At 43.1% G+C, this 14,818-nt stretch overlaps 1 protein-coding gene across 2 annotated transcripts; it reads right to left on the bottom strand.

Annotated features, from left to right (window-relative positions):
- Positions 1-4,979: 4,979 nt before the first annotated feature.
- synj2bp (synaptojanin 2 binding protein) lies at positions 4,980-11,328 on the bottom strand. Of its 2 annotated transcripts, none has more exons than XM_029730950.1 (4): positions 11,124-11,328; positions 6,385-6,521; positions 5,779-5,889; positions 4,980-5,533 (listed from the first exon to the last, which is right to left on the bottom strand). In XM_029730950.1, exons 1-4 carry the CDS (start codon positions 11,188-11,190, stop codon positions 5,381-5,383), a joined length of 468 nt encoding a protein of 155 aa, XP_029586810.1. In that variant the 5' UTR covers positions 11,191-11,328; the 3' UTR covers positions 4,980-5,380. The 2 variants fall into 2 exon arrangements, with proteins under 2 accessions (XP_029586810.1, XP_029586811.1); XM_029730951.1 differs by having other exon boundaries at positions 5,794-5,889; positions 11,124-11,327.
- Positions 11,329-14,818: the final 3,490 nt, after the last annotated feature.

Genomic DNA, 14,818 nt, shown 5'->3' with positions numbered 1-14,818 from the left:
CTGGTTAATCTGTGTGATGTTTTTTATACAAATCCGGGATATCAACCGCCGAATATCACGTCTCTCAAAGGCGGCGATAAGACACACAAAAAAAAAAATAGATACCATATAACAGATAGCTGGCAATAGATTTCCGTATTGTTTTAAGGTTGATGTTTGTCTTGTCAGCTGTGCTGGTAAAAGCTAGCGATAGCGCAGGTATAGGACGTATCCAAGCCATGATACTCGTAGCTGGTGAAGCAGCTGAGTTCGTAAACAACAGTCGGGGATGATGTGGCCCTTTCATCACACAGACATTTCCGAGTCGTGTTGCTGTAGCTAACTACTGTCCTCCTCCTGTCTGTCCGATGATATCCTCCCCATCCCAACATTATCTCTCGCCGCAACAACAAAAAGGTGTCCTCCGGCCTCGAGAAACTGCTCAAAAGAAGGTGAAATGAAATCATCCGAACCGGGTTATGACTCGATTTGATACAGTATTTGTCAGATTTGGCCTTTCGTAGCAGGTTAGAATTTACGTAGCAGGTTCAGAGAATTAGGAAAAGGATTAGGGGGGGGAAAAAGCTCAAACTTTAATGTTAATTTAACAAACGCTGTATCCCTTCTAGCCATGACCTGTGTTGTGCGTCGCTGCTGGTACTGTGTACGGCCCATATTAATACGTCTTGCTCGTCGGGGTGCAGCGCAGAGCTGTTGTCAAGGAAGTGACTTTGTGTTTATAGAGGACCTTCCGCCACTAATTATGTCAATGCTGAGCTATATGAAGCCACTCAGCGTTGTTGCAAAATTATCTCAACCTGGCCTCTGCATGCCACCCGAGGATCCGCCATTGAGTCACATCATACATACGGTGCCTCCGACCACATTTTCGGGATCAAGCGTAAATGTTTGATTACATCATCATGCTGCCTCTAAACATCCTCCCCTCCACCAACACAAATTGATAAAGAGCTGCATAAATGGGGAGAGAGTGGGGTGTTGCAGAAGTCAACAAAGCTTTTACCAAGAGATCACTTTACAGCAGAATCAGTAGCAATGTTAGACTGTGCAGAACATGAGCATCGGGGAGACCCATGTGTTAGGGTCATTTATTCTTTATTTAACGAGGCAAGTCAGTTAAGAACAAATTCTTATTTAAAATGACGGCCTGGGAACAGTGGGTCAACTGCCTTGTTCAGGGGCAGAACGACAGATTTTTACCTCGTCAGCTCTAACCACTAGGCTACCTGCCGCCCCAGGTACAGCGCATTACAACACAAATGAATAATTGCTTGTAGGATATACAAATACTTACAAGAAGAAGAAAAAAGGGAAAAATTATGCTGACCATAAAGGTTTATTTATTTGGATTGTTTTATTCAATTTGAAAACAAAAATACTGCTTTATTTTAAGGCAAAAAAATTATACAATGCATAACATTGATAATCCAAAAATATAGTACTGGCTAACAACGATACAGGGCAAAACATACATGAATTGTGAACTTGAATGTGCTGCACTCAGTATGTCTCTTACGGAAAATTCATAATAAAAAGGGAAGATAATGGAAGTTAATTCAAGCCGCATTATTTCAGACACCTAATGTGCTTTAAATCAAAACAAATACATAGTATTGTCCCAAATGGCACCCTATATGGTGCACTACTTAGTCCCAAATGGCACCCTATTCCCTATATAGTGCACTACTTTTGATCAGAGGCTTATGTAGCCACTACATAGGGACTAGGGTTCCATTTGGGATACAAACAGACTAGATTAGTCATTGTTAGTGACTCCATATAATACCATTCATTTCCTTTAGATTCTTGCCCATCACGGGCTCCACAAGTGTTTTGTGTCAGTGCCCACAGTAAATACACAATACTTCTACTTGATGGCATCCCATTGCTCGTTGTCAAGCCAATGGAACGACAAGATGGCACAAAACAGCCACCGTCACTCAGGTTAATTCAACTTAGCCTAAAAGCTGCCAATTCAGCCTCCTCGTCTAGAAAATATCTAGTACAAACATAACTTTACACTTTTATTTGATCTTTCATCTTAAAAAGTTGGTCTATATATTCCCATAAAAATCCTTACACCACATCACAAGTCCAATGTTCATTCTAGTTCCCTAACGTTTCAGTGTCAAGTCAAGTGAGAATAGGGCAACACAATTTCTTCTGCTCCACAAAGTTCACTGACCCAATTCAATTTAATACAATTCATGGCAAGGTTTAATTCGACCAAAAGGGGAACTATACTACACCAAACTGGTGGACATATAGAAGCAGAATAAACATAGAGAGGTCAGCTTTTAATTTTTTTATTTTACATGTCGTCTATTTTCATACTAGCTTGATTTTTGTTTCATGGACAAAGTGTAGAGATCTGGCCAACCTAAACTAGGTCAAAACGCCACAGCAATTTATTTGTTAAACCAATAATCATTAATGCCATCTGAAACAATCCGTTTGGAGAGGTGATATTCTGTACTCAAGTGATGGGACAGTCAGTGTCTGGCTGAGGCCCAGTTGGGTGTCCTGACTCCAGTCCAAGGTGATACACGAACAGTCTAAATTTACATTACAATGACTCATGCTGGTGCACGCAAATTCAACATGAATTTAATAGGTGCCCTAACGTCATCATCAAAAAAAACACACACACACAGCATTGGTATTGCAGCTATTATCATCGCTGTCCAAGTGACGCAGGCCTACCAGACTACTGTCCTGATCTGGTTCTTCCTTGGCATGTACTTATTGAACTCATTAACTTCCTATAAGTCAGCAGGGTCACACACCTACATACAGGTAAAACCCAATACCACAGGCATTTAGAGCTTCAGGAATTACTGTTTCGTGAGCGGATTACAACAGACGGTGTCAAAGTAATCGTCTTTCGTGTGTTTTGTTTTTCGATCATAGAAAGCATAGGCGATGTCCTGCCTAGTGCAACACGCTGTTGAGTTTTGACCGCATGAGGGAAAGAAATGTGACTGCTCAGCTTCAATGTGGATCCTAAAAAGCTTATAAAGAAGTGTTTTTTTTTTCCTGGTGTTACAGTAATTTAGGCCTACTTCTATGCTATAGCCTACGCTATTATATTAGCTTCTTTTACGTTAAATCATTAGGCCTATGTGATATTTCAAGACATAGGCTACACTCAAACAAGGCGAGTCCATTACAAGGGTTTTTAAGGACAGATGTTTTAAATAACCCACTCTAGTTTTCTGTCTGTTTTTGTTATGTAGGATCTGGCCCGCTCAGTGTTGGACCAGGAATGAACACGCCACCTAACCCGTTCTCAATACACGTCCTATTTTTGCCACTTGTTGCCGCAGTTCGGCAGCGCACTAAGCGAGTTGTTTACCTTTAGGCTGGTATACATATTTATTTAGTTTTCCATGAAATTTTAGTGGTAATTAAATATGAAATATTTAGTATGCATCAGATGTAATTTTACAGAAATATTTTTTTTACCAGCTACGTGTATTCTCAAATTGAAAAGAGCACTACCTATTGGGTCCTGGTCAAAAGTAATGCACTAGATAGGGAATATGGCGCCATTTAGGACACTACAACCTTTATGACACCTAGTCAGTCCGTCTATTACAGTGATTGGATGAGCTGCAGGAACGCTGAACGTTCACTAGGTGGCAGCATCGGCCTTTATCAGAGAACTGGATCAACAGAATGACTCCCCATGGAGTTCTTTGACCTTTCTTCATTCCTTTCAAAGTCACAATATTTAGTTTTCCTTTGCAAACAAACAAAAGCAATAGATTGAGCGATATATATTTCCCCCCCCCCTCTCCATAAAACATGTAGTCTACGGCCGTTACTGTTTACGTGATGCACACATCTGTATTAGATGAATAGAAAATACTTTAACAATAACACCAAGCCTCAATGTGAACCTGGAAGCATTTAAAATACCATCTCTCTTTCAGAGACATAACACGTGGTAGGTGACATACTCTACAACGTGGCATACACTAAAGAGATGCCTGGTTTCCATCAACCCCAGGGCCAGTCGATTTGTGCCATCATGCTAACTCCTTGTCACGCCTAACTGTTTGGCTTGATAGGGACAGATCTGGGACCAGGCTACAGAAGGAGACGACAGATCTGGGACCAGGCTACAGAAGGAGACGACAGATCTGGGACCAGGCTACAGAAGGAGACGACAGATCTGGGACCAGGCTACAGAAGGAGACGACAGATCTGGGACCAGGCTATAGGAAGAGACAACAGATCTGGGACCAGGCTATAGGAAGAGACGACAGATCTGGGACCAGGCTACAGGAGGAGACGACAGATCTGGGACCAGGCTACAGAAGGAGACACCAGATCTGGGACCAGGCTACAGAAGGAGACACCAGATCTGGGACCAGGCTACAGAAGGAGACACCAGATCTGGGACCAGGCTATAGAAGGAGACAACAGATCTGGGACCAGGCTATAGGAGGAGACAACAGATCTGGGACCAGGCTACAGGAGGAGACGACAGATCTAGGACCAGGCTACAGAAGGAGACGACAGATCTGGGATCAGGCTACAGGAGGAGACGACAGATCTGGGACCAGGCTACAGGAGGAGACGACAGATCTGGGACCAGGCTACAGAAGGAGACACATTATAGAGACGGTTTTAAGACAGGGGGGGGGACAAAACATAAACAAAAGAAAGATTGAAAACAAAAACACATAGCTAATATGCATCTGTATAAACAGACTAGCTAAATCAAAATACAGTGAGTGAGTTCTCATAGCCAGGCTCATAGCCAGGCTCCCCCAAAACAGATCAGCCATACAGTTACAAAGGTCCTCTGAGTGACTGAACACAACATCGCCTTTCCAAAAACCTCCCTGTGAGAACACGAAACTAATGAGCCAGCAGAGTGAGTTAGGGCTCAACCTCTGCCTAGAAACTCTACAAATAAATCTCTCCCCTTCCTGACGGATATAAAACTATATATTTGGAATAAACAACGCTTTTTAACCACCAAGTCCTTCTGTCTGAGGAGCACAGCTCCGCTCAGCAGTAGGAATGCCATGTTTATTACGAAGCCTACATCTCTCTTTGTTATACAACGACAAAGTTAGCCCGTCATGTTATGGGTGTTATCCCTGTGGCAAGAGAACAAAGTACTTTTAGCATTTGGGTTAAGCAACTACGAAAAAAAAAATAATAATTTTTTTAAAAAAAATCACAAAATACACAGGAGAAAAAAAATTAAACAAAATGCATAATTATAATTCTAACCATATTAACAACTATAAACGTGGCTTACTTTTTTTACTAGTTCGTTTCTTCCTCGTTTTTTTTTTGGCCTTCAGCAAAGTCCAGTCCCAGCTTTTGCTCTTAAAAATGCTTTGAGGAGAAAGTTAGTGTGTTAAAAGTGCCTCCTCAGTTGTGGCTGGAAGCGCATGTAGAGGAAAGTAATGGCTGCAGCAGCTCCCAGGACAGCCACCAGTATTCCCAAGGAGGAGACAGAAGAGTCACCGTCAGGTCTGGAACTGGTAGGAACGTTCATGGCCATGGTGGGCTGTTGGGAACAGAGAGAGATCTTCAGGAGTAACAAAATAACACATCTTATACACCATATCTGAGTTGTGTTCAGTGGGCCCCCGAACAGTACTAGGCTATATCCCTCAGTATATATCTGAATGTGTCCAATAAGAAATTATTTTTGTCATCAGTTGTAAAACACTTTGCTACAATGTGCCCTAATGAACATGACCAGCCCAAGACAGTTGATTGTGAAGTCCCAGATGAGTGAAAAGAGCCTACAGTTGTCCCACACACCCTCTGCTGCACACGTAGCTGCACATCCTCGCCTGCTGACGTGAACAGCTCCACCGCTGCACTGTGTGACAGGTTCTCCAGCTTGTGGCCATTAATCTACATAACAGAGGAAAATAACATCATTTTACATTTTAGTCATTTAGCAGACGCTCTTATCCAGAGCGACTTACAGTAGTGAATGCATACATTTCATACAATCTTTTTTTATTTATTTTTTCGTACTGGTCCCCCCGTGGGAATCGAACCCACAACCCTGGCGTTGCAAACACCATGCTCTACCAACTGAGCCACACGGGATCATGGAGCTTGATACATTATGGAGGACTATAATTGACAGTACCATGATCATTTAGGATATCCCTTGCAGTGAAAAGGCTCATGTAATTAAAGCCACAAATCTACAGTAGATAAGCTGGAGTCTCAAGCCTAATACAACATTTCCCAGATAGACGATTGATTGAAACATCCCATTACATTCCCCACTTCTTATCCTCTGCTCCCTAATCTAGTCCACCAGTCGGCTCTCTAGCAACTGAGCCAGTGGGGACGAGGTTTTCTCCAAACCTAAAAAAAGTGGAAGTCAATGTTTACCGCCAATATCTTGTCTCCCTCTTGTAATCTTCCATCCAGCGCTGCTGCGCCGTTCTCTTTGATTTTGGCCACATAGATCCCACTGTCATTCAGGACATACTGCTGGTCCAGACCCCCCACGATGTTAAACCCCAGACCTGGAGGGAGGGAAAAAGAGAACAGGAAATGAAAGTGAAAGTTCTCAGGTGAGATACTTAGTATTGAGTTCTAATTACATGGACATTTGCTGACTGATAGCATCACTACTCTGGACAGTTCTGACTTAAAGTATGCGGACAACTACAAATACAATACAGTGTGTTGGTGTTGTTGTAAATAACAACTTGTTCTCAACTAGCCTACCTGGTTAAATAAAGGACTTGTTCTCAACTAGCCTACCTGGTTAAATAAAGGACTTGTTCTCAACTAGCCTACCTGGTTAAATAAAAGGTGAAATAAATCAAATTTTAAAAAAAAAACTGATTTACCGTCTGGATATTCAAAGAGGAAAGGACCATAGAGAAATAGAAAGTGTTCTCTCTCTATGGGGAAGGCTATGTAACTATGGTAGTGCAGAAAGTATTAGTTGGAGAAAGGTCAGGAGAGGTGTGGACTGAAGGAGAAGTCTGCTGATTAGAATGTTATCTATGTGGGACAAAGTACAAGCGGAACCATTCCAGAAGGTGCCTATAAATTCCCTTCCATGTGGTCAGTCTTGTCATAACATATTATTGCACATGCGGTAGAGCGGTCAACGGAACTCCAAAAATAAAAAAATTATAAAAATGGAAATGCTAGTTCAACTCGTCCAGCCCCAGATGTCTTGCTCCCAGACAAACTAAACGACTTCTTCGCTCGCTCTGAGGACAATACAGTGCCACTGACACGACCTGCTACCAAAGCCTGTGGGCTCTCCTTCGCCGTGGCCAACGTGAGTAAAACATTTAAACGTGTTTACTCTTGCAAGGCTGCCGGACCAGACGGCATCCCTAGCCACGTCCTCAGAGCATGCGCAGACCAGCTTGCTGGTGTGTTTACGAACATATTCAATCAATCCCTATCCCAGTCTGCTGTCCCCACATGCTTCAAGATAGCTTTCTTGGGAACAGGAACAATGGTGGCTAAGGTAACTGAGCTAAACGACTATCGCCCTGTAGCACTCACTTCCGTCATCATGAAGTGTTTTGAGAGACTAGTCAAGGATCATATCTTCTCCACCCTTCCTGACACTCTAGACCCACTCCAATTTGCTTACCGCCCCAATAGGTCCACAGACGACGCAATCACACTGCCCTAACCCATCTGGACAAGAGGAATACCTATGTAAGAATGCCATTCACTGACTACAGCTCAGCTTTCAACACCATAGTACCCTCCAAAATCGTCATCAAGCGAGACCCTGGGTCTCGACCCCGCCCTGTGCAACTGGGTACTGGACTTTGACGGGCCGCCCCCCAGGTGGTGAGGGTAGGAAACAACATCTCCACCCCGCTGATCCTCAACAATGGGGCCCCACAAGGGTGCGTTCTCAGCCCTCTCCTTTACTCCCTGTTTACCCATGACTGCGTGACCATGCACGCTTCCAACTCAATCATCAAGTTTGCAGACGACACTACAGTGGTAGGCTTGATTACCAGCAACGACGAGACGGCCTACAGGGAGGAGGTGAGGGCCCTCGGAGTGTGGTGTCAGGAAAATAACCTCTCACGCAATGTCAACAAAACAAAGGAGCTGATCGTGGACTTCAGAAAAGCAGACACAGACGCGACAGTTGTGGAGAAGGTGGAAAGTTTAAGTTCCTCGGGGTACACATCACAGAAACTGAAATAGTCCACCCACACAGACAGCGTGGTGAAGGCGCAGCAGCGCCTCTTCAACCTCAGGAGGCTGAAGAAATTTGGCTTGTCATCTAAAACACTCACAAACTTTTAAAGATGCACAATCGAGAGCATCCTGTCAGGCTGTATCACCGCCGGTACGGCAATTACACCGCCCTCAACCGCAAGGCTCTCCAGAGGGTAGAGTGATCTGCACAACGCATCACCGGGGGCAAACTATCTGCCCTCCAGGACATCTACAGCACCCGATGTCACAGGAAGGCCAAAAAGATCATCAAGGACATCAACCACCCGAGCCACTGTCTGTTCACACCGCTATCATCCAGAAGGCAAGGTCAGTACAGGTGCATCAAAGCTGGGACAGAGAGATAGAAGCTGTTTTTCAATCTCAAGGCCATCAGACTGTTAAACAGCCATCACTAACATTGAGTGGCTGCTGCCAACATACTGACTCAAATCTCTAGACACTTTAATAATTGGATGTAATAAATGTATCACTAGTCACTTTAAACAATGCCACTTTATATAATGTTTACATATCTTACATTACTCATCTCATATGTATATACTGTACTCTATACCATCTACTGCATCTTGCCTATGCCGTTCAGCCATCACTCATCCATATATTTATATGTACATATTCTTATTCATTCCTTTACACTTGTGTGTACAAGGTAGTTGTTGTGGAATTGGTAGATTACTTGTTAGATATTACTGCATGGTCGGAACTAGAAGCACAAGCTTTTCGCTACACTCGCATTAACACCTGCATGTGACAAATAACATTTGATTTGATTGAGGGGAGCTAGCTAGCTAGCTACATAAAAGGTATTCTCACTGGAGGTGACTGGCTTGAAAAACCTAATTTGTATTCATCCCATGCTTTGTAAACAAGTGTATACTAACAGGCCCTTCCCAACAACGCAGAGAGAAAGAAAATAAACAAATAATAGCAAAGTAAAACACGTAACAAATACACAATGAGAAACGATAACTTGGCTATATGCATGGGGTACCGAGTCGATGTGCAGGGGTACGATTTAATTGAGGTAGATATGTACAGTACCAGTCAAAAGTTTGGACACCTACTCATTCAAGGTTTTTTCTTTATTTCTGCAATTTTCTACATTGTAGAATAATAGTGAAGACATTAAAACTATGAAATAACACATATGGAATCATGTAGTAACCAACAACAAAAAGGTAAATCAAAATATATTTTAGATTCTTTAAAAGTAGCCACCTTTTGCCTTGACAGCTTTACACACTCTCTCAACCAGCTTCACCTGGAATGCTTTTCCAACAGTCTTGAAGGAGTGCCCACATATGCTGAGCACTTGTTGGCTGCTTTTCCTCCACTCTGCGGTCCAACTCATCCTAAACCATCTCAATTGGGTTGAGGTCAGGTGATTGTGGAGGCCAGGTCATCTGATGCAGCACTCCATCACTCTCTTTCTTGGTCAAATAGCCCTTACAGAGCCTGGAGGTGTGTTGGGTCATTGTCCAATTGAAAAACAAATGATAGTGGGACGGGATATCGCTGCAGAATGCTGTGGTTGCCATGCTGGTTAAGTGCCTTGAATTCTAAATAAATCACTGACAGTGTCACCAGCAAAGCATCCCCACACCATCACACCTCCTCCTCCATGATTCACGGTGGGAACCACACATGCAGAGATCATCCGTTCACCACCTCTGCGTCTCGTAAAGACATGGTGGTTGGAACCAAAAATCTCAAATTTGTACTCATCAGACCAAAGGACAGATTTCCACCGGTCTAATGTCCATTGCTCATGTTTCTTGGCCCAAGCAAGTCTCTTCTTCTTATTGGTGTCCTTTAGTAGTGGTTTCTTTGCAGCAATTCGACCATGAAGGCCTGATTCACACAGTCGATGTTGAGATGTGTCTGTTACTTGAACTCTGAAGCATTTATTTGGGCTGTAATTTCTGAGGCTGGTAACTCTAATGAACTTATTCTGTGCAGCAGAGGTACCTCTGGGTCTTCCATTCCTGTAGCGGTCCTCATGAGAGCCAGTTTCATCATAGGGCTTAATGGTTTTTGTGACTGCACTTGAAGAAACTTTCAAAGTTCTTGAAATGTTCCAGACTGACCTTCATGTCTTAAAGTAAAGATGGACTGTCGTTTCTCTTTGCTTATTTGAGCTGTTCTTGCCATAATATGGACTTGGTCTTTTAACAAATAGGGCTATCTTCTGTATACTACCTCTACCGTGTCACAACATAATTGATTGGCTGAAACACATTAAGGGAAGAAATTCCACAAATTAACAAGGCACACCTGTTAATTGAAATACATTCCAGGTGACTCCCTCATGAAGCTGGTTGAGAGAATGCCAAGCGTGTGCAAAGCTGTCATAAAGGCAAAGGGTGGCTACTTTGAATAATTAGTTTAACCCTTTTTTTGGTTACTACATGATTCCATGTGTTATTTCATAGTTTTGATGTCTTCATTATTAGTCTACAATGTAGAAAATACCAAAAATAAAATAAAAACCCTGGAATGAGGTGTCCAAACTTTTGACGGGTACTGTATTCCCAGTCGTGAAATCCATAGATTTGGGTCTAATGAATTTATTTCAATTCACTGGTTTCCTTATATGAACTGTAACTCAGTAAAATCTTTGAAATTGTTTCATGTTGCGTTTATATTTTAGTTCAGTGTAGTTAGCATTGCTAGCTAGATCCTCAGTAGCAAAAGGTGGAAAACCCGATCTCGTGGCGTTCAAATTGAAGCCTATTTGCAATATCCAGATTAGCTACCAAATTGGCATAAATGAAATAGACAGCCAGCTAGCTAACAACAGTTAACTAGTTAGTTAGCTATCCAGGCCATCCGTTTGCAAGCTTGCCAACTAACAGTAGATTCGTCGGAGTTGCGACTGAAAGCTATTTTCTTACCTTGTGGTCCTCTTTTCAACTTTATATCCAGCACGATAGGCCCAGTATACATTGCTGACCCGTTCATGATGTAAGGAATCCGGAGGACAAGCTAAATAGCTGTTTTTGAGGGTAGTTATAAATGTGAAGGTGAACTCATACAGGAGTACCGTCTCTATTGCCTGCAGTTTCCTGCTCTCCGATGGACTAGAACTCCACTTCCCAGAATGCTCTTCAATCGACCGCTCTACTCGTGACCTCTGATTGAACCACCTGTAACTGTTACTGTCGTTCAAGAGAAACAGATGGTTCTCAATGTGGGGGTACTAGCTGGGTAGTAGTACCCCTGGGGGTGCCTGGCTGTTGTAGCTGTAGAAACCCGATTGATAACCAGTCATAATATATCAGCTCTCTTTATTGTTAGACAACCCTTATTATTAAAACAATACCTTTGTCTTAGACAACCCTTATTATTAAAACAATACCTTTGTCTTAGACAACCCTTATTATTAAAACAATATTTTGTCTTTGACAAACCTTATTATTAAAACAATATTTTGTCTTTGACAACCCTTATTATTAAAACAATATTTTGTCTTTGACAACCCTTATTATTAAAACAATATTTTGTCTTTGACAACCCTTATTATTGGCGTCATTACAGACCCTGGTTCGATTCCAGGCTGTATCACATCCGGCCGTGATTGGGAGTCCCGTAGGGCGGCGAACAATTGGCCCAGCGTCATCCGGGTTTGGCCGGTGTAGGCCGTCATTGTAAATAAGAATTTGTTATTTTAACTGACTTGCCTAGTTAAATAAATCTTAAATAAAAAAATGTTTTAAATAAAATACAGCTGAAGCCTACTGTTCTGCTGTCATGAAAACATTGTGAAATGCTAAGGACACGGCACCTTTGTCCCCCATTGGCCTAGACATTTCATGCAGAATAAACATGGCTACTTTCTCTAGAACGGTAGAAGCCGTTGAAAGCAGATCTCTCCTCCTCTGCTACCGTTACACAATCTACTTCCTTTCCCTCATTTGTATACATTATTTACCACGATATATGACAGTCATTTGATTGTATCCAGAAAACGCATTTTCCCATAGCCTATAGAACATACTGGCTTTTCACACTACTGAGCCAAACCAAGCTGCACTGAGTTGTCCTTAGATATTTTATTTTCACATTGTCCTTTTCAGCACGGTTCCAGGAACTATGGTGGATGGATAATGAGCTAGCAACAGTTTGGTTCGGGTCGCCCCTGTAGTGTGAAAAGGGGTATATCCATGAGCTGCACCCCCCCCCCATCCAGTCCATTGACCCATAGGCTCTGGTCAAAGGTAGTGCACTACATAGGGAATAGGGTGCCATTTGGGACTCGGACCGTAGTCTCTGAGTGTTAGATCATACTGGGGGCCGCGCTGTAGAGAGTGACATCCCCCCCCCCCCCCCCCCCCCCCATCCACGCTCAGCAGGGTGACGTCCTCAAACCCTCCGGCTCTGTGTTCATACTCCAGACAATGGTTCCCATCCACAGCTACTTTAAACGAGTCCTCTTCCACTAGGATCTTCAGCTGCAGGCAAGACAGGACAGACACAACTCGGCAAATAAAAGGTTTCTATGGAATGTGATGCTCATCTAGGTAAAGTCATATTCCAATAAAGAGGTGATGGCATCTCCCATGATGCAGTCCTTCAGGGAGATGGCATATCCCATGGTGCAGTCCTTCAGGGAGATGGCATCTCCCATGGTGCTGCAGTCCTAGAGGGAGATGCCATCTCCCATTGTGCCGTCCTTCAGGGAGATGCCATCTCCCATGGTGCCGTCCTTCAGGGAGATGCCATCTCCCATGGTGCCGTCCTTCAGGGAGATGGCATCTCCCATTGTGCCGTCCTTCAGGGAGATGGCATCACCTTCTCTTTACACAACCCAATTATCTTTTATAAAATCAACATGAAACCTGAAATAAAAAGTTTGTTTCACTCATCACCAGTCTACAGTGCTTTGGACCATAGATAAACATATGGGCTGTGGCTTAGTTTGAATGGCTACATACTGGTGATGCTTCGTGATGTCTTAGACTAACGGTGTTTTCACAAACCGTCCCTTTCAGACGATTTTTGTGAACTCAGTGCGGTTCGCTTCATTTTTTTGTGTGTGCAGTATGAACACTCCAAAAGGATCTGAGATCCCTCAAAAGAGGCCACCGAAAGCAAAGCAAACTGAAACCATCTTGAGAGGTGATCTGAGTTCGGTTCGCTTGAATTCCAGGGTCTGATTCCCTGTGAACACAACACCCCCCCCCCCCCCCAAAAAAAAGGTTCGCTTGTCGTTATTCACGCACCAAACACTAGACTACTGCAACACCATTTCCCCTGTCATATCTCCTCACATTGGTGCCACACAAAAGAGATGATATGCAGGTTGGCCGAAAATAAACGCGTGTCGTTTTTTGGGGATATTGATTAGCGATGATCAAGAATGCACAGAAATACCAAAATAAATACCAGAATTTTTAGTTGAGTCTATTTGATTGCAATAAGAGAACTTCAAATTGTGGGGTTTAAACAGTATGAGAAGGCAACAGCATATTTGATGAGAACCACAACATAGGGTACAAAATCATGTCTAACTCTTAAAGGGCCAGTAGCCTATTCTAGCTCTTAAAGGGCCAGTAGCCTATTCTATCTCTTAAACGGCCAGTAGCCTATTCTATCTCTTAAAGGGACAGTAGCCTATTCTATCTCTTAAAGGGCCAGTAGCCTATTCTAGCTCTTAAAGGGCCAGTAGCCTATTCTAGCTCTTAAACGGCCAGTAGCCTATTCTAGCTCTTAAAGGGCCAGTAGCCTATTCTAGCTCTTAAAGGGCCAATAGCCTATTCAACCTCTTAAACGGCCAGTAGCCTATTCTAGCTCTTAAAGGGCCAGTAGCCTATTCTAGCTCTTAAAGGGCCAGTAGCCTATTCTATCTCTTAAACGGCCAGTAGCCTATTCTAGCTCTTAAAGGGCCAGTAGCCTATTCTAGCTCTTAAAGGGCCAATAGCCTATTTAACCTCTTAAACGGCCAGTAGCCTATTCTAGCTCTTAAAGGGCCAGTAGCCTATTCTAGCTCTTAAAGGGCCAGTAGCCTATTCTAGCTCTAAAGGGCCAGTAGCCTATTCTATCTCTTAAACGGCCAGTAGCCTATTCTAGCTCTTAAACGGCCAGTAGCCTATTCTAGCTCTTAAAGGGCCAGTAGCCTATTCTATCTCTTAAACGGCCAGTAGCCTATTCTAGCTCTTAAAGGGCCAGTAGCCTATTCTAGCTCTTAAAATGCCAATAGCCTATTCAACCTCTTAAACGGCCAGTAGCCTATTCTAGCTCTTAAAGGGCCAATAGCCTATTCTATCTCTTAAAGGGCCAGTAGCCTATTCTATCTCTTAAACGGCCAGTAGCCTATTCTAGCTCTTAAAGGGCTAGTAGCCTATTCTAGCTCTTAAAGGGCCAATAGCCTATTCAACCTCTTAAACGGCCAGTAGCCTATTCTAGCTCTAAAGGGCCAGTAGCCTATTCTAGCTCTTAAAGGGCCAGTAGCCTATTCTAGCTCTTAAAGGGCCAGTAGCCTATTCTATCTCTTAAACGGCCAGTAGCCTATTCTAGCTCTTAAAGGGCTAGTAGCCTATTCTAGCTCTTAAAGGGCCAGTAGCCGACACTGGGTGTACAATTTTCAATT

This window comes from Salmo trutta, chromosome 33 (assembly GCF_901001165.1).
Source record: "Salmo trutta chromosome 33, fSalTru1.1, whole genome shotgun sequence".
NCBI classification, from domain to species: Eukaryota; Metazoa; Chordata; class Actinopteri; order Salmoniformes; family Salmonidae; genus Salmo; species Salmo trutta.
This window is presented reverse-complemented; position numbering and strand designations above follow the sequence as displayed.